General features: G+C 47.8%; 2 protein-coding genes across 3 annotated transcripts in view; both read right to left on the bottom strand.

Annotated features, from left to right (window-relative positions):
• Window positions 1-6: 6 nt before the first annotated feature.
• On the bottom strand, window positions 7-8520 carry LOC133956411 (6-phosphofructo-2-kinase/fructose-2,6-bisphosphatase-like). 2 transcript variants are annotated; one of them, XM_062391422.1, is made up of 14 exons: window positions 8376-8520; window positions 5508-5633; window positions 4974-5070; window positions 4764-4830; window positions 4546-4620; window positions 4290-4346; window positions 3681-3802; window positions 3166-3373; window positions 2931-3077; window positions 2594-2698; window positions 2292-2421; window positions 2129-2191; window positions 1499-1563; window positions 7-1379 (listed from the first exon to the last, which is right to left on the bottom strand). In XM_062391422.1, the coding sequence occupies exons 1-14, from the start codon at window positions 8455-8457 to the stop codon at window positions 1320-1322; spliced, it is 1404 nt and encodes a 467-aa protein (XP_062247406.1). In that variant the 5' UTR covers window positions 8458-8520; the 3' UTR covers window positions 7-1319. The 2 variants fall into 2 exon arrangements, with proteins under 2 accessions (XP_062247406.1, XP_062247405.1); XM_062391421.1 differs by lacking the exon at window positions 8376-8520 and adding an exon at window positions 6524-6739.
• A 1625-nt stretch (window positions 8521-10145) lies between these two features.
• LOC133957224 (neural cell adhesion molecule L1-like) overlaps window positions 10146-27204 on the bottom strand; it is a 17321-nt gene continuing 262 nt past the window's right edge. Inside the window, 22 exon segments of the mRNA XM_062392697.1 lie at window positions 10146-12009; window positions 12337-12348; window positions 12717-12789; window positions 12877-13008; window positions 13114-13263; window positions 13413-13526; window positions 13623-13799; window positions 14109-14231; window positions 14638-14905; window positions 15460-15566; window positions 15709-15934; window positions 16624-16694; window positions 17189-17395; window positions 17483-17584; window positions 17679-17806; window positions 18300-18459; window positions 18760-18920; window positions 19179-19290; window positions 19392-19535; window positions 26011-26142; window positions 26879-26933; window positions 26936-27065. Of these exon segments, the coding sequence (XP_062248681.1) occupies window positions 11751-12009; window positions 12337-12348; window positions 12717-12789; window positions 12877-13008; window positions 13114-13263; window positions 13413-13526; window positions 13623-13799; window positions 14109-14231; window positions 14638-14905; window positions 15460-15566; window positions 15709-15934; window positions 16624-16694; window positions 17189-17395; window positions 17483-17584; window positions 17679-17806; window positions 18300-18459; window positions 18760-18920; window positions 19179-19290; window positions 19392-19535; window positions 26011-26142; window positions 26879-26933; window positions 26936-27065 (3043 nt within the window). The 3' untranslated portion in view covers window positions 10146-11750.

Below are 27204 nucleotides of genomic sequence, written 5' to 3'. Positions count from 1 at the left end.
TCCATGTTGTCAAATCATACCGGCTCCTTCAGGAGGGACAGAAGTTTAACTCGGGGTTATAACATCATTTCACCAACAACAGCCTAGTGGACCTTTAATATAGATGCATATTAAATTGTAACAATGTGGTAAATCACATTTTCATGAATATTTTACTATAATTTTGCTTGTAATAATAATAATTACAATGTTTATAGTCTTTCATTGTATGGATTATTACTTGTATAGTTTCTACATCACTTTACGGATCTATCCTTCTTTTTACTACTGCAGTACCCAGATTTGTCACCAGGTGTCGCTGTTGGGTCTGTGGTGACATTGACCAGACGAGTCCGACCCAGTTAACCAGCTTAATGATAACTGGTTCCCTGTAATCACTGGTGTGACCCCAAGGGAACACCAGTCAAACTGATCCCAGGACACGGTCCACGTGGTTTCAAGGTTTCACAGTCATTTCAGAAGAATGTTCATATTTTAAAAACTGACACGTTGCACCACAATTATTAATATTGCACCAGATTCCCCTTGTGTTACTTATTAAAATGACTGAGGTCCATTAAAAACATACAACAACACAAACACACTACACCTGGTGTGTGTCTGCCTGTCGGGTGCATAGAGTTGTGTATCTTTTAAATTACGTGAGGCACATCATGGTGTCATCGATACCACTTCTGTGTGTGTGTGCTAAACGTGAGCGATAAACTAGGTGATTAGCGTAAAGAGGGAGACGGCTAGCTGCTGTCGGAAGGAAACAAAAACACGTGGTTTAGTTTTCATTAACCGAGACACAGCCTGTTAAAGGTTTAGCTTAATTAAACCAGCTAGCTTTAACTAGCTTTAACCAGCCTTTAACCAGCCTTTAACCAGCAAAGCTAGCCATTTCCCTGCTTCACGTGTTTAAGCCACGCCTCCTCTTCCTGTCTGACATATGGCCTGAGCCCTACATTATAAATAAAGTGCATTTACAATGGAAATAGGCTGAGAAATGTCTCCCTCTCATTATCGAGGAGTTTTACACATTAACAACGATCACTATAATTACTTCACTTAAAGATAAGGCCTCGGTCCATCAGGGTGGGCGGAGCTGACACCAGCTGTGTCCATCAGGGTGGGCGGAGCTGACACCAGCTGTATCAATCAGGGTGGGCGGAGCTGACATCATCTGCGTCCATCAGGGTGGGTGGAGCTAACACCAGCTGCGTCCATCAGGGTGGGTGGAGCTGACATCAGCTGCGTCCATCAGGGAGGGCGGAGCTGACACCAGCTCGGCCCATCAGGGTGGGTGGAGCTGGCACCAGCTCGCGGGTCTGATTCCTCTAGATGTGGTCTGGCACCGTCTCTAACGCCTCCGCTGGGTCTCTGTCCACGTCCACATTCTGACAAAGAGACAAATGAGGTGTCTGTTCAGGAAACGTCTATGAAACTATGACAGATGGTAAAGACGTGTGGACGAAGACTTCCTGTCCACACGTCCTGTATCAGAGAGGATCTTCACCTCGGGCTTGTCCCTGTGTGTGTTGACAGCTTCGATGTGGAGGAAGACGGACTCCACTTTACAACCTGAGAGACAAACACAAAGGATGGAACCAGATGAACAAAGAGAAGATCATCAAATGTTTTACAATATGAGAAGGTTGAATTCTAACACGTAACAGACGTTGAGATAGTTCCTCCTGGACCAGGGTGAAGGTCCAGGATCAGGTCTAAGAGAAGCTGTGGAGATGGTCTAGGATCAGGACAAAGAGAAGCTGTGGAGATGGTCTAGGATCAGGACTAAGAGAAGCTGTGGAGATGGTCTAGGATCAGGACTAAGAGAAGCTGTGGAGATGGTCTAGGATCAGGACTAAGAGAAGCTGTGGAGATGGTCTAGGATCAGGACTAAGAGAAGCTGTGGAGATGGTCTAGGATCAGGACTAAGAGAAGCTGTGGAGATGGTCTAGGATCAGGACTAAGAGAAGCTGTGGAGATGGTCTAGGATCAGGACTAAGAGAAGCTGTGGAGATGGTCTAGGATCAGGACTAAGAGAAGCTGCGGAGATGGTCTAGGATTAGGACTAAGAGAAGCTGTGGAGATGGTCTAGGATCAGGACTAAGAGAAGCTGTGGAGATGCAGGGCAGAGACTGACCGTAGGCGACGGGGGTGAGTTTCAGAACCGTGTGCAGAGGACACTTCAGGTACGGAAGCTCATCTGGGACAAACACACAAATGTCCGTCAATACAAATGTCCTCTTTGAGTCTCCTGCAGGAGATTAGCTTCTGAATATCAAGGGAATAGGTTTTGCTCTCACTGGCGCTCTTGTCCAGGAAGTAGGCGAGCAGACATCTCATGACCGCCTGGTGACAGATGACCAAGACGTTCTCCTGCCTCTCCAGCTCCATGATGACCGGCTCCAGGCGCTGGACCAGGTCCTCGTAGGACTGAGACCCAGAGACAGATCCACACAGAACATTAAAAGACACTAAGATACTGGACTTTAAAACAATCAATGTAAAGAAGTCAACTCAGCTCTTCAATCTTTTTCTGACGAGACTAGAAGATAAGAAATCTCAATGTGACAGTGTCTCTGTCCTCCCATTGGCCGACACTCACCTCTCCCTTAGGGTAGCGGTAGCGATACTTGTCTTGGTCCCTCAGAGCAAACTCCTCTGGGTAATTCTCCTGAATGGCCTCATAGGTCATCTCCTCACACACACCCTGAGGCCGCAAACACACAAACACAATCTACAGTCAAACAGCTGCTTCCACCTCCTGGGGCGCCACACAAACTGTGATCCCCGCCTCCTGCTTGTTTGGCTCCACCCACCAGTCAGGCTGCAGTTTACTAACATAGTGGTCTCGACTCACAATGCGTGATGTTCAGGGAATTGCACGTGTTTGTGTGAAGCTACAACATGTTGTGAACACAGGTTTGTAGTGAGTCACTCACAGCATCGATCTCATTGAGGGCCTTCCACTGCTCGTACTGGACTCCCAGTGCCTCGGCCGTCTGGATGGTCCTCTTCATGTGACTGGTCCACACCTTCAGGTCACTGATGCACTGGCCTCGCATGTAGGCACCCAGCGCACTGGCAAACTGACGGGTACACACCGGAGACATGAGTACACAAACAGTCTCCTGCACCAAACACACACACACACACACACACAAAAAGTCTCCGAACCTTAGCCCCGCGGGGGGACAGCCCGGAGTCCCCCCCGATCCGACCCACGAGGTTGAGCTCGCTCTCTCCGTGGCGACACAGGTAGATGGATCGGGGGGTGACGTGGATGTTCATGAGGTAGTAGACGATCCGGCTCTGAATGTGGTCCTGGACCCGGTTCACCAGGTACCTGCTGCCCACGTTGAAGATCTTAATGTAAGACAGATTCCTGCGAGAGAGAAAACACAGCTGAGGACGAAGCTGCAGGTTCTCTGTTCCACTCCCATGAGGTCCATCTGCTTCTCAACACTCTGACTTCACCGAGCTCCACTGAAACAAAATCTATGGTTTCACCTAAAAGTTGCTCACTGGCTTTAAGATTCTCTGGACGAGGAATAAAACATTTTGTCTGCACTACAGTGGATGAGTCTGAGCAGCAGGACGGTGACTTCTCTTAGGTCATTACAACAGTTCTGGGACAATGGAGCTCAGTGGCTCATGACTCCAGCAGGTGGAAGGTGAAGATGGAGCCGGACCTGTCCTTGTCGTCGTCCAGGGGCAGATACGTCAACTTGTAACATTCGATCCTCTTGAGGAAGTCGGTCACGGCTTCCTCTTTGTCACAGTCCACGTAGTCTGGACTGCTCAGCTTCACTTGCTGTTTTAAAAGAGACAGAACGTCAAACTTCAACAGAACGTTCTCACTCACATGTGTAAACACTAAATGTCTCTTAATCCAGACCAGCAGCTCATATTCTCACCCCAAAGAACAGAGAAACTAAAGTTAAGAATCTTAAACGTTAAAACAACCGAACAGACTTTTGTCATCATAACCTGTTTTTATACATCACACTTTGAGAGAAGCTAAATATGAGATGACAGGAACTGAAAAGAGAAAGAAGGGAAGAGGAAGAGGAAGAGGAAGAGGAAGAGGAAGGAGAAGGAGAAACTGAACCTAGCATGAGGATTTTGTTCTTGTGTTTTCAGACGATGAAGATGAGAACAAACACACACTTGATCTTACACAAACCAACAAACCCACTTGGCTCGGAAATCAGTTCTCAGTGATCTTGGAACAACTTCCTGCTCTTATACAAAGACACACACACAGACACAGAAACACAAACACACAAACACACACTTACTTTAATATTCGCAGCAATGATGTCTAGATCGTCACATATCGACTCTACAAAGAAAACCTGACCAGGAGGGAAAAGAGAGAATTGGATGAATTCAGATCATAATCCCTACTGGGACATGTGTTGTGTTACAGGTATTCACCTAAGGAAATATAAAAAAATTGCAATATGCAATGAAAATATGAAGAGAATATGTGTGAACGATTTAGAAAACTGTAACTCAGGGTTTTAACTCGTCATCATCAGAGCAGGAACAAACCTTGTAACCGTTTTCTTTGGCGAAGCTGAGGATGACCTCTCTCCGCTCCTGGGTTGTGTTAGTGGCATCGAAAACCTTCCAGACAAAACTCAGGGTTAGAAAAACAATTATCTTTATGAAGACTCATGAATAAAACTACAGATGAAACCTGTTCTCATCAGAGTCATTTGAAACAGCTGCTTTAAAGGTTAAAAGGTTAAAGGTTTCTGGACACTCACCACGACCTGGCCCATCCCCCTGGTGAAGTAATCACACACGTCCTTCAGGGCAGCGACGGCACAGGCTCTGTTCACAGAGACAAGATGGATTCAAACACGTGAATCAAACAGTACACTTCAGTCCTGTACCCTGACGTGTGAAGGTGTGTATTGTTCATGAACTGGAAACCCGACGGTTGGTGAACGCTGTGTGAAGCTGAAGGTTCCTACTTGCGTATCTTCATGGCCTCTTCGTTGTCTGGTCTGAAGAACTCGAAGCTGTTGTAGGAGCGAGTAGCGTCTCTGCGATACTGACCCACGTTGAACACTGGGACAGAGAAATGAGGTGGAATGAAACCACTGGACTCTCCAGCTACAAGTGGAGGTCACTGGATAAAAGGGTCAGCTAAATGAAATGTAATCTCTGCTTCCTCCTATGATCAAGACATTGAGTTTAAATGTGATAAAAGATCGTCACACACATAATTTGTTCAGAACAGACGATAAACTCACTCTACAAACCACGAGTCAGTCTCTCCGTAAGAATATATTATGATATTTAATAGGATCAATGACAGGAACAACTTCAACTTAATGCAAAGCCACATCCGGATAAGTTATATGAAAGTTATGAAACATTTAAATTCTCTAACACTGTTCCTAAAGACCAGTGGAGCTGATCACTGAATGTCACTGAGCTGTGACTGAGTCCAGACTCTGAGGTCACGTGACCCGGTACCATCAGGGAGCCCGGTCAGCTGATACCTGTGGTGGTAACTCCGATCCAGTTCAGGTATCTGGTGAGCTTCTTGGAGATGTAGGTCTTCCCTCGGGCCGGGAGTCCCACCATCACGATCATGGTGGGAGAGTTGGTGAACTGGGGCACCGACGCTGAAACACACAGACACACAGAGTTCAATTCCTTCTGCTGGTTTCACACGTGTGAATAAAACCTTCACTTCCTGTGGAGCAGCCAGTCCACAGCACGTCTTCTTCACGTGGAGTTTAACTTAAGTGAACTTTGACCTGGGATATTTTACGGAGGTTATGAAAGGAGCTGAAAACTGAATGTGTGAAGTTCTGAGGGAGGTCGTGATGTGAGCACACACATCTGACATTTATACAAATAACTGGTTGTTATGGTTTGGTCCATGTTCCATCTGCTCACATGGAGAGGGCGGGGCTTATGACTTGCTCTAAGAAGCTTTGGGATCATCTAGCAGCTCTGAGGAGATTCTTCTTGTTCCTGAAGCTTCTCAGGATCCAATGGGAAACAAATCCTCCTCCACTGAATAGAACAGAATAATAAAGCACAGGGGACACCTTCTGTCTGAGATGATATGATTATTACTGTAGATCAGTTAAAAATCTGTGTTTATCATCAATATTCAGACGGAACATGTTTCCAAATTTAAAGTGTAATTTAATTGTATTAGTCAGGACAAGTCAGAACCTATACACTTTACTCTGTACTGTTGTTTTTATCATTAAACCTGAATGAGAGTCTAATCTGTCAGGAGAGGGGACACGTTGTGTAACAGAGGAGCTTTGGGGTGAATAACCCTCAGGTCTCACACACACAGACACACACAGACACACACACACACAGTCATGGATCATCTGCACACAACAAAAAACGGTTTCACGCCTGCTGTATTTTACAGGTATCAACTTGTTACACTGAGGTGACGGCAAACAATGCAGTATCCACGTGTGTGTGTGTGTGTGTGTGTGTGTGTGTGTCTGTGTGTGTGTGTGACTGTGTGTGTCTGTGTACTCACAGCCCCTGCGTTGACTCAGTCTGCTTTTCAATGATGGCACCCAAATTTTCTCCAGAGGATTTTGAGTGAGTGTTCTTTGTGTTCCTGACATGACTTCAGCAGCCAGGTGTGTGTGTCTGTGTGTGTGTGTGTGTGTGTGTGTGTGGACCTCTGTGCTGCCTGTGTGTGTCTGTGTGTGTCTGTGTGAGGATGGAAGGCAGATGTCCGTACAGATTTTGAACTTCCTCGCACCACGTCCTGTGGGGGAGGAGCCTAACTGGTCGGCCAGTCCTCACACCTGTTGGGCTTGTTGCAGAGGACGGAGTGATCTGATTGGCCGGGCCACCGATCAGTCATGTTTCCACAATGACGTCGTCCACCAATCACCACGTGCAACTGTAAACCTAGCCCGGTCACACAGGAAGTGGTGTAGCATGACAAGAGGGAATCTGAGATGATGTGTCACTCCCAGACCTGTGTGTGTGTGTGTGAGTGTGTGTGTGTTATTTTTAATTAGGGACTAACAATTATTTAATTAAATAATTAAAGAATGGATTTTAAGATAAATACACTTTCAACAAGAGGAAGTTAATATTAATATAAACTTTCATATTCAATTGTTGATCACATTTTAAAGGTTCAGTGTGTAGGACTTACGTGAAAGGATGAAACAATAAGTGTGTTGGATTTAAAATGTACAAATGTTTTTTTTCTTTACACTAGAATGGACCCTTAATATCTAAATACTTAAATACTTCATAATTAAGGGGTATTCAGCTGCAGCATGACACTTCACCACTAGATGTCACTACATGCTACACACTGGACCTTTAACAGTGACATAAGGACCCGTCTGGTGGAATCTGGAGCTTGTTACTCAACACTGGTTCTGTTACTGGTTCTGTTTTATCATCTTTTGACTCTAGTGTCTTTTTGTGTAATCGTTTGTCATCTCTTGATACTCGACCCAACCACGTGTGTGTGTCTGTGTTGTGCAGCTCATGTCGACTTGGAGCATCTGTAATATTGAACTTTCAAATGAAATTGAAATCTTTCTAATCCAGAACATCACACGTGTGTCTCCCAGTTAGAAAGTACACACAGAGGAAGTTGTGTGTCTGCTGCACTTCTGACAACAAGTCAGATCTGATTCATGTGTGTGTGATACTTGAGTAAATGTACTCTATTACTCTCAGCACAATTTGACTTGTGACCGTGACACAGCCCCCCAACACGCACGCACGCAAAAACTCACACACACTCACACAATCAGACCTGGCTGTGCGGGAAGCAGCTTTATTCAACGTGCGTGTGTGTGTGCGTGAGAGAGAAAGCTCACCTGTGCTGTCACACCGCAGCCTCCGCACCGTGTGCACGTTCCTCTTGGACTCCATTAGTTTCTCACACTCAGAGACCACGTGGGTCGCTGCTCGTCACCCCCCCCCCCCCGCCCGCCCCGCACAAACGCACACGCACACACACACACACTACAGCTTCTCTGCTCTGGACACCCAGGATCTACTCCCCCCCCCCCCCCCCCCCCCCCCCCCCTCTGCCGGGCTCCATGTGTTCGTATGCTCCCAAACACACACAGGGCTTACATAACAGAGTGTGTTTGTGTGTGTGTGTGACAGAGTGCGTGTGTTTGTGATATTGAGTGTGTGCGAGGGGTGTGTGCGTGTGAAGCGGGGGGGGGGGGGGGGTGGTGGTGCTCATTCATCAATGCGAACGATCAGCTGTTGCGTCACGGGTGTACGCACGCGCACACAGTCTCTCCCTCAGATGACAGAACATGAGGAACTGTGTGTGTGCGTGTGTGTGTGTGTGTAGCAGCGTGTGACCCGCGGGTTCTCCGTGTGTCGCTGTCACTCACCGTGTGGCCGCTGGAACCGGAGCGCCCGCCCCGCGCCCCCCCTCAGCTCGGCTCCGTCTTGCGTAACCGCCGGTCCGTTCATCCTGCGGATCTGTTCCTGGCGTGTGCGTGTGTGCGTGTCTCTGTGCGTGTTCGTGTCTCTCTGTGTGTGTGTGTGTGTGTCATGTATGTTCCGGTTGTGTGTCCGTGCCTCTCGTGATGTTCGCTCCGCAGAAACACACTGTCCTAAAATGTTCAGTGTTCCTGCTCCGTCCGACGCCTCGTTTAGTTCCGTCTGACACACACACACACACACACACACACACACATACACACACACTGACACTTGCACACACTAACACGCACTGTGTGTGGAGCGAGTTCTTCAGGTTCCATAAGCAGCCAGTCTGTGTGTGTCCGCCCCTCCCTCCTCCTCCTCCTCCTCCTCCTCTGGAGCAGAAGCAGCATCACTGATGCTCAGTGCGCGTTCACGTCACAACACTTTAAAGAGATAGTTCACTGAAAATACAGGATTCTGTCCACCGTGCAGTGACTCACACACACACACACACAAACACACACACACACACACACACACACACACACACACACACACAAACACACACACAAACACACACACACACACACACACACACACACACACACACACACACACTGTACTTGTGGTGAGGATGCTCGTTGAACGATCCCTCCTCCAGCCCCTCAGCTGAACTTTGACCCCCACAGCTAAAGGCCTGACCCTAAACCAAGTCTTTATGAGGTGAGGACAGAAGGTTGTGTGTCTCTAGGGACTTTAATCAAAATGGTCCTCAGGAGTATAGAAGCACAGACACAGGAAGCAGCAGCCGCCGGGGGTGTTAGCGTAGTCCATGTTTATTAGTCTGGGTTAGTTAGTCGACACAGAGCACGATGCAACAAGCAGGTACAACACAGCTCTATATCGCAGTACCCCCCCCTGCCCATCAACCCCCCTACATGTGTGTGTGTGTGTCTGTGGGGTTGAACTCCACCTCTCCTACACACACACACACACACACATACATCACATACATCACAGCAGCCCCCCCCCACCTCTGTAATCTCCTGCTGAATCCTGTGATACTGATTTCATCCGACTGATAATAGCACAGTAGTTGTTATCATGAGCAGAATTGTTATTATTTATATCTCAGTTTTTTTGTCTTTATATTTTTTACAAGTTTTTATGTTGTGTTTTCTTTCCCACGTGTTTACATGTATAAAAGAAGGCAGCCACAGAGACAGGCAGACGAACAGGGTCCAACAGCGCCGGGGTTCAAGATGGACGACAGCTCCACTTCCTGCCCCCCCTCGAACTGGAGCCAAGATACTGTGACATCACACTGGAGGTCCGGCTGTCAATCATCACAAGTCAGTCTCAGCTGTCAATCATAATGTCTCATGACCATAAATCTGCATCAGCAGAAACCATCTGTTAACATGTACAGTTACTGTGTCCCATCGGCTAACATGGAGGAGGCGGGTTCAGGAGATGTTTTGGGAGGTGTCCTGTCGTCCATCTTTGTTTCCAGTCGTAGAAACAGTCGCATCGTTTACAAGGCAACAGGTTTGTGGATTATTAGGTTTAAAGATGGACGGACAGTTTTCACGTGTCCTGTCCTTCAGGACGAAGACAAACACAACAGAACAATGAGAGAAAAGCTCGATGCTCCAGAAGCTCAGAGTGTTTGGATCCATCTCCGGTGTCGGTCCGTCCACTCAGCTCTGCCTCGGGGACACATGGGGGGGGGGGGGGGGGGGTTGTTCTCACTATGGTTCTACTCTAAATGTCTCTGGGCTTCTAAACGAGGAAAACCTACGAGGAGACGATGGTGGTGTGGGGGGGGGGGGGGTACATGATACAAACGCCACAGCGTGGGGGCGCTGTCGTACAAAATCAAAACAGAGCAACGGATATTTAAAAAAAATTACAATTTCATCATCTTATAAAAGAAGCCATGGAAATAAAAAAATGACAATCTCGAGGTTCTATTTACATTCAGAGAACGAAACGTCAGCTTCTCTCTCTCTGTCAGCTCCTCCTCTTCCTCCTCCTCCTCCTCCATCCTCCCTCCCTCCTTCAGAGGGTCCCATTGGGTTTTTGCTACAGAGGACGACCCTGTGTGTGTGTGTGATGTGTGATGTGTGTATATGACATGTGTGAGTTTGTGTTTCCGTGTGTGAGGACCTTTACAAACTAAGTGGTTTTCTGTGACTTGTGTTTGGATGAACGGATTCGCCATGACACCACATCCCCCTGCGTCTCAGTGTGTGTGTGTGTGTGTGTGGGGGGGGGGGCCTCAGTGTGGTCATGACATTGAACATGACGCACTGGTGGAAACAACAGAAGGACCAGTTCCTCTACTGGCTCTAATGGGAAGGAAGTCCATCACCACTTGTATGCGAGTTCCTGCTCATTTGGGTTGAACTCTATGGCGCCCCCTTGCTTCACAACCCGGAACTTCTCTGACCTTCTCGATTGCACCTCGTAAATCTGTCAAACACGTTTTTACCTTGTTTTTTGTATTTTTCGTTTTCTAGTCTTTGTGGTTTTGTCCGTGTGTTGTGTTACGCTGCCGAGCGTCAACACAACTTCCTGCTCCTGCCTCGTGAACGGGAGGATGGAGGAGCAGGGAGGGTGAGGAGAGAGGGATGATTGACAGAAGGAGAGGAGGATCGACTGGACTCACTTAAGGCAACGGACCCCTCATCGCCGCAGGTCAGGGACGGAGAGTACACAATCGCACACAGACACGCACAGAGTGACCGTCACTCCTTAGACTCATTAATGTGGAGTCTAACAGAAGGACTCAGAGGGTCATGCATCTTAGGGTTCAGCCGCGCACACAACACAAATCTGCCAGATCATCCCCAGACGCATGCACACTAACTTATATACACAAAAACAACACAAGCAACTTGGAAACGACAAAGACACATTGTGGTGAAGTCTGAAGATGCGTGGAAATTAAAACTGGTGACAGACTTCAATGTTTCTACAAAGTGTTTCCACATTTTGGTTTTACTTTTCCCTTTTCTTCATCTTCACCTTCATCTTCCTCTCCTGTCCTGCACCTCTCTGTCCCTCCTCCGTTCAGGAGAGGGATCTGATTGAGCATATTTTCTGTGTGTGTGTGTGTGCAAGTGCATCTACAGGTGTGTGTGTGTGTGTGTGTGTTTGTAAACGTGGTAGAAAAGGTGACACATCCTGTAAACAGATGAACTGTGTAAACCTGTGGAATGTACTGAGACTGTGTGTGTGTGACATTACAGGCAGTGGAGTCAGCAGCGGTGTGTCCCTCAGTGTGTGTGTGTGTGTTGTTGTGTGTGTGTGTGTGTGTGTGTGAGTGTGTGTGTCTAGGTGGGCCGGTTCAGGATGCTCGACATGGACGGAGCGAGGGGGGGAGGCGGGGCGGCTGTGACGGGGGAGGCAGGGCCGGAGCTCTCGTGTCCGGGGGGGACGGGCCCCCGGTTGCTGTACTGGCCGATGAAGGAGCCGTCCTCGTTGAACTGGATGTCCACGCTGTCTCCGTACTCGGCCAGAGAGTCCTCGCTGCCCAGCTTGCTGTCCTCGCCCAGCGACCGCTGGCTGTCCGAGCGCTTCTCGTCCCCGTCGCTGAAACAAACACAGACTGAAGGTGATCCTCTGAACCAGGTTCGAAGGTTATGATGTAACAAGAGGAACATCTGAGCCCACAAGGAGTTCCTGTCACAGTTCATGTTCAGAAGTGAAGCAGGTTTGAGAAAGACTTAATGTGAGAAGAAGAGCTGCTCCTCCTTCTGAGACAGTTGTCTCTGTAACAACAACTTCCACAAAGTCAGCGTTGTACTACTTTCTAAATAAACTACATCTAATGACGCACACAGCACCACAGTCACTGGCACAAAAGACACACAACACATGCATGTAAGAGCAACACAAAAAGTCTGTTAATGTCCTCACCTCTCCAGAGACCTGCAGGCAGACCGTTAGAGGACGAGAGACAAGTGAGATAGAAAGGAGGGAGAGCTGGGAATGACTTTATATACAGTCACTGATTCTCTCTATATACAGTCACTGATCATCTTTATATACAGTCACTGATTCTCTCTATATACAGTCACTGATTCTCTTTATATACAGTCACTGATCATCTTTATATACAGTCACTGATCATCTTTATATACAGTCACTGATTCTCTTTATATACAGTCACTGATCATCTTTATATACAGTCACTGATTCTCTCTATATACAGTCACTGATCATCTTTATATACAGTCAATGATTCTCTCTATATACAGTCACTGATCATCTATATTCAGTGGTTGTAGAAAACCCACCTGTATTCTCCAAAGGTCTCGTCTTTCATTGGTCGAGCTTCAGAGTCCACCTCCTTGTCTTCCTTGTCCTTCACTGTAAGAAAACAACTCATTATATATCAAACCCTTCACTACACAATAAGGTGTGTGTGTGTGTGTGTGTGTGTGGGGGGGGGGTTACCTGCGTACTTCCCGCCCCGGCTGCGTTTGATGAGGCAGAGGATGAGCAGGATCAGGATCAGCAGCACGATGGCGCTGACGAGTCCGATCAACCAGCCCTGGGTGGCGAAGCCGGCGGGCATCTCCGAGGGCACTGAGGGACGGAGAGAGACCAGGAAGTGATCAGGTGTGTGCACGTGACTAACGACACACAAACACGAGGGTTCTTTAGGTTCTAAAGGTTCTACTGAGCAGGTACCTGGTCCGATGGTCCACCCCTCCTCCTGCCACTGAGTGACGTTCCCATGGAGGATCATGAGGTGGTACTGAGTTCCTGGTTGGAGGCCTGTCAGCGAATAGAAACCCTGCGAGGAGTTCACTAGCTCTGACTCCTCCCACTCGCCCCCACCTACATCACACACACACACAACAAACAAACACACACGTAACAGGTTAGTGAAGTTGTTTTTGGTTTTCTGAAGTGTGAGGTTAGTTTTTCGTCGTGTTGGTTTGATAATGGTCACGTGGTCCTCCCTCCGCGTGGTGGAGTCAACCCACCGCTCTTCCTCAGGTAGCGGAAGTGGAAGCCGTGGTTCCTGTCTCTCTCTCCAGGAACCCAGCTCAGGTTGAAGGACGTGTTGTCCTGCACGATGGTGACGTTCGATGGAGGAACTGGAGGAAGAAGGAAAACCGGTGGTGAAACACAAAGGACCTGATAAAGGTAATAAAAGCACTTGACTGCACCTAGACAAATAAATGTAGTTTCACCTCCGTCCAGCAGGGTGGCGCCACTCAGAGTGACGGGGGGGCCGTCCCCGGTGGCGGTGCGGGCTATCACCTTGAAGGTGTAGTGGCTGCTGGGGTCCAGATGGTCCAACACGATGTGAGTCACGTTGGGATCACTGATGAACTCCATCTGCAGAGGACTGTCTCTGCTCTCCACCTCTACAGACGGGGGGGGGGGGGGGGGGGGGGGGGGGGGGTGTTAGAATCCTTCATATTCTCAAAGTTTCCTGCTGAATACTGGAGATAATCCCTGGTTGTTAATAAGTTCACAGTGTTTGTAACAACTGATCTCAGTTCAGCTTCACTCTTCAGCTGCAGCTGGTTGAGGGAGCAGTAGAACATCTCATCTTCATCTTCACTGAACTCTGACCCACAACATCCACTTCGTCAGTGTGCTGCTGTGACACCTACTGGTACTACTGGTACTATGTTTAATTTTTAGCTCCCCCCCCCACAGTAGTTCATTACCTTGTTGGTACTGAACCATGTATCCCAGCAGGATCCCGTTGGTTTCGACTGGAGGCGTCCAGAAGAGAATCAGGGATTTCTCTGTCGGGCTCTCAGACCTCAGGGATGCAGGAGGACCCGGAGCTGCACACACACACACACACACACACACACACACACACACACACACACACACACACACACACACACAAACAAACACACAGCGGATAGTTTAGTGAAGTTGTTTGACATTTTCCTCTTCTCCATCTTCTCCCTCAGGTGGATGTTGAGATGTTTCTGACCACAGCACAAAGGTCGGACATGTGACTGACGTTAGGGATTATAGACCAATCAGGCGTCAGTCTCAGCTGTCAATCATGACGACAAATAACTAATTAAAACAAATTTATGACAACTATCTCTGACAAACAGTTATTTCATGTTTACTTTGATTTTTTAGTTTGGTCCATGTCCCATATGCTAACATGGAGGAGGCTGGGTTTATGACCTGTACGGCAGCCAGCCACCAGGGGGAGATCGTGAGACCCACCTCCTTCTGGCGTGCTGAAGCGGTGAGGCAGCGAGTGAGGCCCCTCCCCTTTGCTGTTGAAGACAGTGATGGACAGCTCGTACGAGGAGAACAGCTGCAGCCCCGTCACCTCCTGGGACGTCTTCAAGCCGTGGACGACCACCACTCTGCTGGCTGTGTCTCTGTCCGTCCCTCGGTCCGACCGGTCCCCTCGCTCGTCCCCGTGGTGCAGCTTCCCCAGAGACCTCCGGCCCCGCCCCACCAGGGGGCCCAGCCTCCGGATGTAGATCTGACAGAGAGGAAACCAAACTGAAGTCATGTGGTTCGATGCATCATGTAGAATCGTTATCATGATTAATCCTTAGATTCACCAGATTTACATATAGAGAGGAAACTAGAATTCTTGATTCTTTAAATTTCATTCATTTTGAACTGCATCATAAGAAGAAACAGGTTAAATTTACATAATTGGTTTATAATCAATTTACACATAGAAAAAATCGAACTAAAAAGATTTGAAAAGAAACATTTTCCCAAATAGAAGGAATGGTGACAGCTCCAGTGTCCTGTCTGTCCCTCACCAGCAGGGGGCGTGGTGATGTGATCTGAGGACGGCTATAGGGTTCATAGAAAACATTTGAAACTTTGGAAAATTAGAAAAAGAAACTTAATTGAATTAGAAACCAAAACCAGCCGAACTAAAGATGGACTTGATTATTTAAATAATGCTCTGTTTCCACTGTTACTTCTTATTATTTAAATAAAGCTACGACTGAATATTCCATCATGGATGAATCTGCTGAACAGTTTTGTCAAATGAAAGCATGAAGGTTGTGTTGGCACCTTGTGTCCCAGCAGCTTCCCCCGGACGCCCTGCGCCTCGCTCCACTGGACCCGCACGGTGCTGTTCATCACCGTGGACTCGACTCCCGTGGGCGCCTCCTCAGGTACTGAGACGAAGAGGGAGAGGAAGAGGAGGCATCAAGTTTCCAGTGAGAATAACAAATCTTCATCACTTTGAATTCAAGCTGCAGCAGCACCAGGTGGGTGTGTCTCCAGTGGAGGTGATGATGAAGTGATGATGAGACGCACCGTCCTCTCCAGAGTGTCCGACCTCTGGTACCGGTTCTGGTCCGTCTCCGAGCGAGTTGACGGCCTGGACTTTGATCTCAAACGGGGCGTAGGTCCCGGTGTCGTTCACTGGGAACGGGGGGGCCTTGGTGTAGCTGTGGTTCCAGTGCACGCTCTTTCCCCCGGCCTGCCGCCACGACACCTTGTACTGGAAGTCCTGGCCGTAGTGGAAACGCCTGTCCATCTCCTGCAGAGCAGACGAGGAGGAGGACAGATTAAGATAAAATAGATTAAGATACATTTATTTATCCCAAACACAGGCACACTCATGCAATTGTGAGCAACCATGTACGGCGCCCGGGGAGCAGATGTTGGGGGAGTAAGGTGCCTTGCTCAGGGGCACTAGACAGGGTAGGGAGAATCCTCTTGGATTTTTGGACAGATCAATCCAGGTTCGTCTTTTTGTTTTTTCTCCGTGGAGTCGAACCAGAGACCTTCTCTGCCACTAGTCCACCGCCTCTCCCAGGCAACGGGTCTGGATACTTAGTTCAAAAACTACAACAGAACAAACCTATTCATGTTGTCAAGTATAGAATACATATTATTTTATATTATAGGATCGTTGTGACAATTCTGTAAAATAAACGGATGCTGAAAAACGTAATGTCTCAAAACAACAAACAACATAAACATTCAGTGACTCTTCTTACTGCTCAGCTGGGTGTTGTTTTGTTTGCTTGTTAAAGTTAATAAAGTTTTTAAATGTAGTTTATTTTCATCAGAACTGTGAAGTCACAGAGTTTCTTCAAGTAAAGTACGAAAGCCTCAATATTGTGTTTATAGATATAACCCAGGTCTGATGATTTTATTTTAGCTGTAAATACTTCAGAACAATACTTCAGAACATGTAAATATATAAAACTTAGAAGCACTTACATCCCACGTGATGATCAGAGTCTTTGGGTCTGTGGAGTCGCTGCGGACACCAGTGGGGTTAGAGTCAGGAACTGGAGGAGGAGGAAATACAAACTGGATTTAGCTTATTTTCAAAACAACTTGTTACGAAAAACAGTTCCTGTGTGAAACAGCTTCATTTCTCACACCTCTTTCTTACAGCCAGTTAGCTTAGCTTAGCACAAAGACTGGAGACAGGGGGAAACACCTAGCCTGGCTCTCTCAAAAAACTCTAAATCAGTTACCTTTACAGTATTTGTTGGGCCTTTAATTATGTTTTAATTAATTGATTGAACTCCGGGACTTGATTTAGCTTATTATTAGATATTTATTAATATGCCCTTGTTTTTAAAACAGCTTTCTTTGTGATTGGTCTTTTAGCTGTCTCGATGGATCCTGATAAACATGATTCTGTTCCTGTCTGTTGAACACATTCAGCTGGAGAGACATTTAAACTTGAAACTCTGAAGATGAGCTTCACATTTCATCACTTCATCGCATTTTTCTCAGAAAGTTGGACAGCTTGGGTGTCGTGTGTCTGACTCACCAGCAGGTGGCGTGCTGTGGTACTCCGAGGCCTTGCTGGGGTGGCTGCGGCCGATGGCGTTGATGGCGATGACCCGGAAGCGGTAGGTGCAGTAGGGGTGGAGCTTCAGCTGCAGGTGGTTGAAGTCGGCTGGCACCTCCTGCCACTGCTCCCACTTCCACTCGCCCTCCTCCGTGTGCTGCTCCTCCCTCGCCTCCACCACGTACTCTGAAGAACAACACACGTGATACACACCTCACCCCCGACTGGAACGAGAGTGTGTCCCTGGTTATGTGTGTACTTTGTGCTACACACCTGTGATGGGGCTGTTGTGTGAGTGTCCCGGGATCCAGCTGAGTGTGAGGCTGTGGTCCGCCAAGTTGGACAGGGACAGGTCTTTGGGGGGGTCGGGTCGAGCTGAGGGTCCCAACAGAAAACTGTTAGTGTTGAACAGAGCCAGTCGCACCTGCTACACACCTGCTACAAACACACAACGTTACACACAACTCACCCACGACGGTGATGGAGCCGTTGGCTTGCACGTTGTCCAGGTCAGTGATGACCTCACAGGAGTAGTGAGCCGAGTCCACTGATTGGACGTTCGTCACTTTCAAAGTTCCGTTATTGAAGAAAGTGTACCTACACACACACACACACACACACACACACACACCCAGTTAATTGTGTATTTTTTTTTTATTTCTAGGTCAACATTAAGTCAGATTCCCTCTGGGATACATGAACATTTGTTTGATTTATGTTTGGTGGAATTCAGATTTCTTATTTTTCTTTTCATCTTCTCTTCTCCCCCCCCCCCATCCCTTCTCTGTTTTCGAGGTCAACCCCCCCCCCCCCATCTTCTTTAGGAGCCTGCTTCCTCAGGCTGAGTATGTGCTGTGGCCCGTGTTAAACTTATGAAGAGAAACTACCTACAGCAACATGTCCCATCTGCTAACATGGAGGAGGCGCTTAGTGAGCTGTACTGCAGCCAGCCACCAGGAGGCGATCAAGATGCTTAGACTTCACTTTTTAAGGTGTCAGTGGATTGATTCCACCACCAGGGGGCCCCCTGGGGTCACGAGTTAAACTGACCTGTGTGTGTGTGTGTCTGTGTGTGTGTGTGTGTGTTTACTTGTCGCTCTCTGACGTCTCCAGCAGCTTCTGTCCGTCCCTCTTCCAGACGATCTGGTAGTGGAGCAGCCGCGGGTCCCGGTAGAAGCCACAGTCGAGCAGAGCGCTGGTTCCTCGGAGGACACGGACGTCCTGGGGACTCGTCAGAATCACCGTGCGATCTGATGGGAACAGGAAGAACCAGGACAACGGTTTTATTTAGTCTTAAACACGCTATCAACACAATAACAACACAATATCCACACTGGGTCAGAACCTGGTTCACTCAGCTGGTCTGTGAAGGACTCTGGAGTCTGAGGGAGAACCTGCTGGTTTTGTTCTCTACTCAGCTGCTTCACCTCATCTTCAGTGTCAGTGATTCTCTCTCTAATGTTCCTTCATAACTCAGATGTTACATTTCATTCATTGTGCTCTTTAAGAAGTTTTATTCTGTGGAAACTCTTGAGTCATCGGTGACTCACTGAAAACTTCCAGATGTGCGGTGATGGAGATGTTGGTGTGTTGGACGGAGCAGGTGTAGGTTCCACTGTCCTCGTGGCTGACGCCCGACAGCTCCATGGTGCCGTTGGTCAGCAGGCCGACCCGAGGGTCAGACAGCAGAGGAGGTGTGTCCTCACTCTCCCTGCAGAGAACACACACAGACACACACAGACACACACAGACACACACACACACTGGTCAGAGGCGTCATTCCAGCAGCAGTGAATCGTCTCAGTTGATCGTGTGAAAGAATATTAGACAGACGATCAACATCAGAACATAATATGCAAGAAGTTTACTGTTCGTTTCGTGTGTGTGTGTGTGTGTGTGTGTGTGTGTGTGTGTGTGTGTTTGTGTGTGTGTGTGTGTGTGTGTGTGTGTGTGTGTGTGTGTCTCTCACCATGTGACGTGTGGTCGTGGAGAGCCGAACGAGGAGCAGTGCATCTTGACGTCTTTGCCGTCAGCGACTCTGTACACGACTCCGTCAGAGGACAGGATCTGAGGAGGCAGCTCTGAGGGACACGGAGCACATGACCATGAGACGTGTGATGATGGAGAGACATGTTTCAAACGTGTAGTCAACCTGTGTGTGTGTGTGTGTGTGTGTACTGACCAATGACGTAGATGTAGGTGTTGAGGAGGATGGTGCCATGTTTGTTGGAGGCCTCACACTGATACACAGCGGTGTCAGCAAACACAACTTCCCTCAGCTTCAACACACCGCCCAACACGGTGCGACGGGATTCAGCGTCCACGTCTGCACAGTGAGGGGGGGGGGGGGGGGTATCAGGAGGAAGAGGGTGAGAAAGAAGAGGGGGAGGGACGGAGGAGGTGAAGAGGTTAAAAACTGACCAGAGTTTGTCAAACAGAAACTTTCACCAGCGGAAAAACAAAGGAAGCTGCAGACAAACGAGAGGAGAGGCAGCTGTTACAGCCTGTGGACACACACACACACACACACACACACACACACACACACACAGACACACACAGACACACACACATTCTTCATCTCTTTGCTCTCTCTCTCTCTCTCTCTCTCTCTGTCTCTCTCTCTCTCTCTCTCTCTCTCTCTCTCTCTCTCTCTCTCCCTCTCTCTCTCTGTCTCTCTCTCTCCCTCTCTCTCTCTGTCTCTCTCTCTCTCTCTCTCTCTCTCTCTCTGAGTGTGGTGGTGTAGTGCGTGCGAGTTGAGAGCGGTGGCGGTAAATGAGCGGTTTGTGCGATTTTGATCTCTTTATTGATAATTCTGATTATAGTTATATAGTGTATTGTTGGTTATAGTGTTGGTGGTGTTACGGTGTACACGGAGGAGGTGTTAGGTGGTGTGTGTGTGTGTGTGTGTGAGTGTTTGCAGTCGGCCGCGGGCCGGCGTGCTAAACGCCATGGACCTCGCCAGGTTAACCCGGAAGCACGGCATTAAGATCGCTACGGCTTTCCCGTGCTCCGTGGAGGAGTGTAGTCTGGCCGTGGGGCGGGTAGTCGGCAACAGCAGCGTGAAGTCCGCTGCGAGGATGAACAACGCGGTTGTCATTTTTCTGGACAGTGTAGAGAAGGTGAACACGGTGGTGGCGAACGGGATTGAAGTGAACGATACCTTCGTGTCTGTTCTGCCTCTCGCCACACCGGCGGTAAAAGTGACTCTGTCCAACGTCCCTCCGTTCATAAGAGATGAGACGTTGTTGAGAGAATTAGCGAGACACGGTAAGATCGTGTCTCAGATTAAGAAAGTGTCCTCAGGATGCAAGTCCCCGCTGTTAAAACACGTGGTGTCCCACAGAAGACATCTCTTTATGATTCTTAATAACAGGACTGAGGATCTGAACCTGGTGTTCAAGATAAGGGTGGAGGAGTTTGATTATGTCATATTTGTGTCTTCAAATAACACAAAGTGTTTCAGCTGTGGAAAAGAAGGACACCAAGCTAAAGGGTGTCCTCAGAGAAATAAAACAGCTGACACTCAGGAGCAACAGGAGGGGACAGGGGGGGTTCAGCAGGAGCGTCAGATGAGTGAGGAGAGACAGGAGGGGACAAGTGGAGTCCAACAGGAGGTTCAGGCGAATGAGGAGGGGACAGGGGAGATCCCAAAGGAGGGTCAGTTGAATGAAGAAGGGACAGGGGGGATCCCGAAGGAGGTTCCGGTGAGTGAGGAAGGACAAGAGGGGACAGAGGTTGTCCAAAAGGCAGATCAGGTGAGCGAGGAAAGACGAGAGGGGACAGAGGTGGTCCAACAGGCAGAGCAGGTGAGCAAGGAAAGACAAGAGGGGACAGAGGTGGTACAACAGGCAGAGCAGGTGAGCAAGGAAAGACAAGAGGGGACAGAGGTGGTCCAACAGGCAAATCAGGTGAGTGAGGAAAGACAGGAGGAGACAGGCCGAGTCAGTGATATTGACATGGAGAGGGACGAGGAGGCGCTTAAAGTTCCTCGTCTTAAAAGAAAAACCAGGAGCGACAGTGGAACCTCAAAAGCTAAGAAAGGGACAGTGAAGAAAGGAGGGAGAGGAGCAGGAGAGTCTGAGTCTAACATGGAGACCGACTCTGCTGACAGTGAATCCTCCGACTTCAAGACAGGAAGCCAGAAGAGCTCAAGAAGCTACAGTGCGGGGAAGATGAAAGTGTTTCTCCAGAAAACAAAGAACATGAAGGGTTTGAAATTGGAGGATTATTTCTCTGATAAAGAGCAGTTTTCAAACTCTGCCCGGCTGCACATGAGCAGCAAAGGCAGAGGAGGTTTCACTGACCAGGAGATATACAGACTCAAGAAAATTGTTCAGAAAATTAGACAGGATAAAAACAATGATGATGATGATGATGAATAAAGTGCATCCTGATTACCAATCAGTCCTGTTTTTTTGTGGGTTTTTTATATTTTTCATTATGAGTCTTTTAAACATCAGTTCTTTGAATGTTAACGGAGCCAGAGACCCTGTGAAGAGGTCTCTGATGATCCAGCAACTAAAACTGAAAGGGACTGAAGTGATGTTCTTACAAGAAACACATAGTGACATTAATAATGAGAACGACTGGAAAAGAGAGTGGGAGGGGCAGGTGGTCCTGAGCCACCTAAGCACAACCAGTGGGGGGGTGGGCATCATCTTCTCCAGGAGCTTCGCACCGGAGTCTTTAGAAGTGGAGGAGGTGGTGGAGGGCAGACTCCTGGTGGTGAGGGCAAAGGTCGAGGAGTTTTATTTTGTTTTTATGAATGTGTATGCTCCGGTCTCAGGACCTGACAGAGTCTGTTTTTTAAGGGTTTTAGACATGGCATTAAGCAGAGTAAAAGTTGATGAGTTTTTATTTCTAGGAGGTGATTTTAATTGTACAGAAGATGATGTTTTAGACCGGAACCACCTGGAGCCCCACAGAGCTTCACAGAGTGCACTGAGGCAGCTGCTGCAGGCTCATGAGCTGTGTGATGTGTGGAGAAGGATGAATGATAGTAAGAGGCAGTACACCTGGACTCATTGCAGAGGGAATCTCATTTCCATGGCGAGGTTGGACCGGTTTTATTGTTTTAAACACAATTTTAGCATCTTCAGAAAGTGCAGCATACTCCCAGTTGGTTTTACAGATCACGCGCTGGTTGTGTGCAACGTTTTTATTTCAAAGCTCAAGTCTAGAAGCGCCTACTGGCATTTTAACACGTCTCTTTTATGTGATGCACATTTTAAGGATGTTTTTAAGTTTTTTTGGAGCGGTTTTAAAGAAAGAAAGAATGATTTTATTTCTTTAAAGCTGTGGTGGGACTGTGGTAAGGTTGAGATAAAGCAGCTCTGTCAACAGTATACCCTCAATGTTACAAGAGACATAACCAGATCTATGGAGGATCTAGAGTCGGAAATTGTGGTGGTGCTGAATTTAATAGATTCCACTGGAAATCGAGATCATATTAAAGATCTCAAGTCTAAAAAATCTGCTCTTACAGACCTACTTGGCATGAAGGCCCAGGGGGCGCTGGTTAGGTCACGGTTCCAGACGGCAGCGCTTATGGATGCACCGACTAAATTCTTCTTTGGACTGGAGAAGAAGAATGGACAAAGCAGAATCATCCACACTCTTCGATCTCCTGAAGGAGAAGAACTCAGCGACAGCAAGGATATCCGGAAGAGAGCCGTGAGTTTTTATAAGGACCTGTACAAGACTGAATACACTGAGAACAATGGCCTGTTTGACTCCTTCTGTGGAGAGCTGCCCAAAGTCCCCCAAGACATGAACGCTGGGTTGGACGGCCCCCTGTCGATGCAGGAACTCTACACGGCCCTGCAGAGCATGGCGGGGGGGAAGGCCCCGGGCATCGACGGCATTCCAGTCGAGTTTTTTAAGGAGTTCTGGAGCGAGATGGGGGAAGATCTTTTAACTGTTTTTAACGAGAGTTTTAGAGACTTGGTGCTGCCGATAAGCTGCAGGAGGGCAGTGATAACTCTCCTGCCAAAGAAAGGAGACCTTCAGGAGATCAAGAACTGGCGTCCGGTGTCGCTGCTATGTACTGATTATAAGATCCTGTCCAAAGCGCTGGCAAACCGTCTGAGGGAGGTGATGGAGGAAGTGATACACCAGGACCAGACTTACTGTGTGCCTGGTAGGTCTATCCTGGACAACGTGTCCTTGATTCGCGATATTGTGGACTTCTCTAGTTCTTTAGGCATAAAAACTGGTCTGATTTCTCTGGACCAGGAAAAGGCTTTTGACCGGGTTGAGCACCTTTACCTCTGGAAGACTCTGGAGAGGTTTGGCCTCAGCCCTTGTCTCATAGCTATGATCAAGGTTCTGTATCAGGGAATTGAGAGTGTACTGAAGATCAATGGAGGCCTGAGTGCACCTTTTAAAGTATACAGGGGGGTGAGACAGGGCTGCTCGCTCTCAGGGATGTTATACGCACTTTCTATTGAACCTATGCTAAAGAAGATAAGAGCAAATATTGAAGGGTTGATTTTAAGTGATTTTAAAAAAAGTCACATTTTATCAGCATATGCGGACGACATTATCGTTTTTGTAAGGAATCAGGAAGACGTCCAGGAACTTGGAAAAATTGTCGATGATTTTAAAACAATGTCAGCTGCCAGGGTGAACTGGGGGAAAAGTGAGGCGCTGGCAGTTGGAAGGTGGGAAGGGGGTCTACCAAGTCTTCCGGGGGGGTTAACATGGAGGAGAGACGGTCTCAAATACCTCGGGGTTTTTTTAGGCAATGAGTCCATGGTCCAGAAGAACTGGGAGGGAGTGGCTGAGAAAATGAAAGGGAGGCTCAGCAAGTGGAAATGGCTGAAGCCACAATTATCCTACAGAGGGAGAACATTGATTTTAAATAACCTGGTGGCTTCTGCTCTGTGGCATCGACTGGCCTGCATGGAACCACCGAAAGGCTTAGTAATGAAACTACAAGCCATTTTAACAGACTTCTTTTGGGACAGGTTGCACTGGGTGCCCCAGTGTGTGTTGTTTTTACCAAAGGAGGAGGGGGGGCAAGGGTTGGTGCACATTCAGAGTAGAATATCCACTTTTAGATTACAGTTTTTACAAAAGTATCTTTTAGGTCCACAGGATGTTGTTTGGAGACGAGTGACAAGCAGCATCCTGAGGGAGACAACTGGGCTGGTTTTAGACATGCAACTGTTCTTAATGGATTTTAAGCTTTTTAACATGTATGGATTATCTACTTTTTATCAGTCACTTTTTAAGACATGGAGTCTGTTTAAATGGAGAAGGCTGGAACATACAAACTCTCTACACTGGCTGTTAGAAGAGCCGCTGATCAACGGAGCCAGGCTGGATGTCCAGAGCAGCTCCACACCAGGCCTCACCAGCATGCTGTGCACCGCCGGAGCTGTGACCCTGAGGACTATCGTCGATGCAGCGGGTCCTGGACTAAAAAACATCCCGGCGGTGGCGACCCTCATCGGGCAGAGGTCCAGGCGACAGACAGAACGGATTTTAAACGAATGGATTAAAAGACTCACGGACGAGGAGGTGGAAATGCTGAAGGATTATTCTGATGGAGCGGAAACCCCTGACAACAGCGACCCCTTTCCGGAGCTAGGTTTTAACCCGAATCTGGATGGGCTCTCAGGACCTTTTTTAAATAAAACAGACTGGAAGCAAGTGGACCTGTACACAGCAAAAGGGAGAGCCATGTATGAATGCTGTGTTTTAACCTTGAACAGAAGCAAGCTGGATGTGAGGCCTGACACGGTGTGGAGGAGGAGACTGGATCTGGACATCAATGACAAACCGGTGTGGAGGGTTTTATACAAACCGCCTTTAAGAAAGAGGACTGGGGACCTGCAGTGGAGGATTTTACACGGAGCCATTGCGGTTAACAGTTTTATATCCATCATCAACCCAACAGTCATGAACAATTGCCCGTTTTGTGGAGAAGAAGAGACAGTGTTCCATGCTTTTTATGATTGCGAAAGACTCTGTTTCCTTTTTAATACACTACAAAAGGTTTTTAAACAGTTTGGTGAGACATGGTCTAAGAGTGTCTTCATTTTAGGAGTAGGGTATAGGAAAACGAATGAGTGCAAATGGAAACTTTTAAATTGGATCGTAGGAGAAGCAAAAATGTCAGTTTACAGCAGCAGGAAGAACAGAGTGGAGGACAGGACAGGACAAGAAGCTCTTCCTGTTTTTATCTCGCTGCTGAAAGCAAGAGTGTGGGTAGATTTTAGGTTTTTTAAAGAGATGAAGGACATGGATGGCTTCATCAAACAGTGGTGTTTTAATGATGTAGTATGTTCTGTGGTTGATGATGTTTTAATTTTTAATATTACTTTCTAGGTAGGTTTTAGTATTGTGCTGAAACTGTACAGATCCGTTGAAACCTTGACAGTAGTTGTGTTTTAATTTTGAAAATAAAGGTTTCAAAAATCAAAAAAAATCTCTCTCTCTGTCTCTCTCTCTCCCTCTCTCTCTCTGTCTATATCTCTCTCTCTCTCTCTCTCTGTCTCTGTCTCTGTCTCTGTCTCTCTCTCTCTCTCTCTCTGTCTCTCTCTCTCCCTCTCTCTCTCTGTCTATATCTCTCTCTCTCTCTCTCTCTGTCTCTGTCTCTGTCTCTGTCTCTGTCTCTCTCTCTCTGTCTGTCTGTGGAGATTGAGGAGGTGGACTGAATGAAGGGACACATCACTGAGGTCTGAAGACATCTCTCCTCAGCTTCTGATGAACTTCACACATTTTAAAGTTTAAATCATTAATTCTTCCTCGACCCTTTGAAACCACATTCGAGTCGAGGTGAACATCTGTACCTGTGATCTGCTGCCCGTTGATGCTCCAGGTGATAGTCGGGGTCGGGATTCCTTCAGCCTGACAATCCAGTCGCACAGTTTCCCCCGGAGCGTAGAGGAGGCTCTGAGGCTCCTTCGTCCAATGAGGAGCCGCTGCAGAGAGGAGAGGAGGCGGAGTCACGCCCGACACTTCAACAGATACACTCTCATAACAAAACAAACAAACAACAGCAGGAAGTGACTCATTGTGTTGTTGTTGTTTCATGAAGTCATGATTGTGCCCCAAGCACAGTTATAACATCAGTCATTTTTGATCTTTTAAATTTTTAAAAGATCAAACTGTAGAATAAAAGTGGCAGAGTAGAAAATATTTAGTTGAAGAGTTGTTTACATTTTGTTTCCTCTTCATTCATCTTCCAGTTTGAGAGCAGGACTCATTCATTACACATTCAGATCCTTCTCCACAAAGTCGGAGCCCTGGCTGGTGCTCTCTTTTACGCTGCTTGTGCTCAAACTGTGCGCTTGCACTCAGATATTTGTATTTCCTGCGCTGCAGCTTCAGCTCTTTTTATCGAGCTGCTTCTGTACGAGTGGGAATCGTCCACTCTCGGATTTCTCCTCTGATTTCGAATCAATATTCCCTGAACCAATAGAATGCCAGAGGCAGTGGAATCCGTGAAGAGCTGAAGCTGAGAAGAGCTGAAGCTGGAGCGCAGGAAATCTGACCAAGCATCAGAATATCACAGTTTGAGCTCAAGCAGCGGCTGTTTGAGTGCGAGCGCAGGGTTTTGAGTGAAAGCGTTGGGGAAGCTGAAAGTTAAATCAATAACTGCTGCTCTCAAACTGAAACGACAAACCTCAGATGACCACCTCACTCGGGACCTCCTACCTTCCACAGTGACGGTGAACGAGTGAGCCGTGGAGCCGTGGAGGTTGAAGGCTCGGAACACTCGTATTCTCCGTCGTCGGCCTCCGTGATGCTGCTGAACGTGAGCCAGCGGTCGGAGTTCTCCACCACGCCGCTGGTCTCCTCCAGGCTGCCGTCCTTCTTCTTCCATTCCACGTGAGGAGTGGGTCTGCAGGCGGGGGGGGGGGGGGGGGGGGGGGGACAGGAACAAGGAACCAGACCAGAGGAAAGAGGAGATAGATGAGAGAGGGAAGAAGGAAGCGAGTGGAGGATATCTCAGCTGAATGGACTCAGATCTCTTGTTACGG

Source organism: Platichthys flesus, chromosome 7, assembly GCF_949316205.1.
Source record: "Platichthys flesus chromosome 7, fPlaFle2.1, whole genome shotgun sequence".
NCBI lineage: Eukaryota > Metazoa > Chordata > Actinopteri > Pleuronectiformes > Pleuronectidae > Platichthys > Platichthys flesus.
The sequence above is the reverse complement of the archived record's forward strand: the minus strand, read 5'-3'. Positions and strand labels throughout refer to the sequence as shown.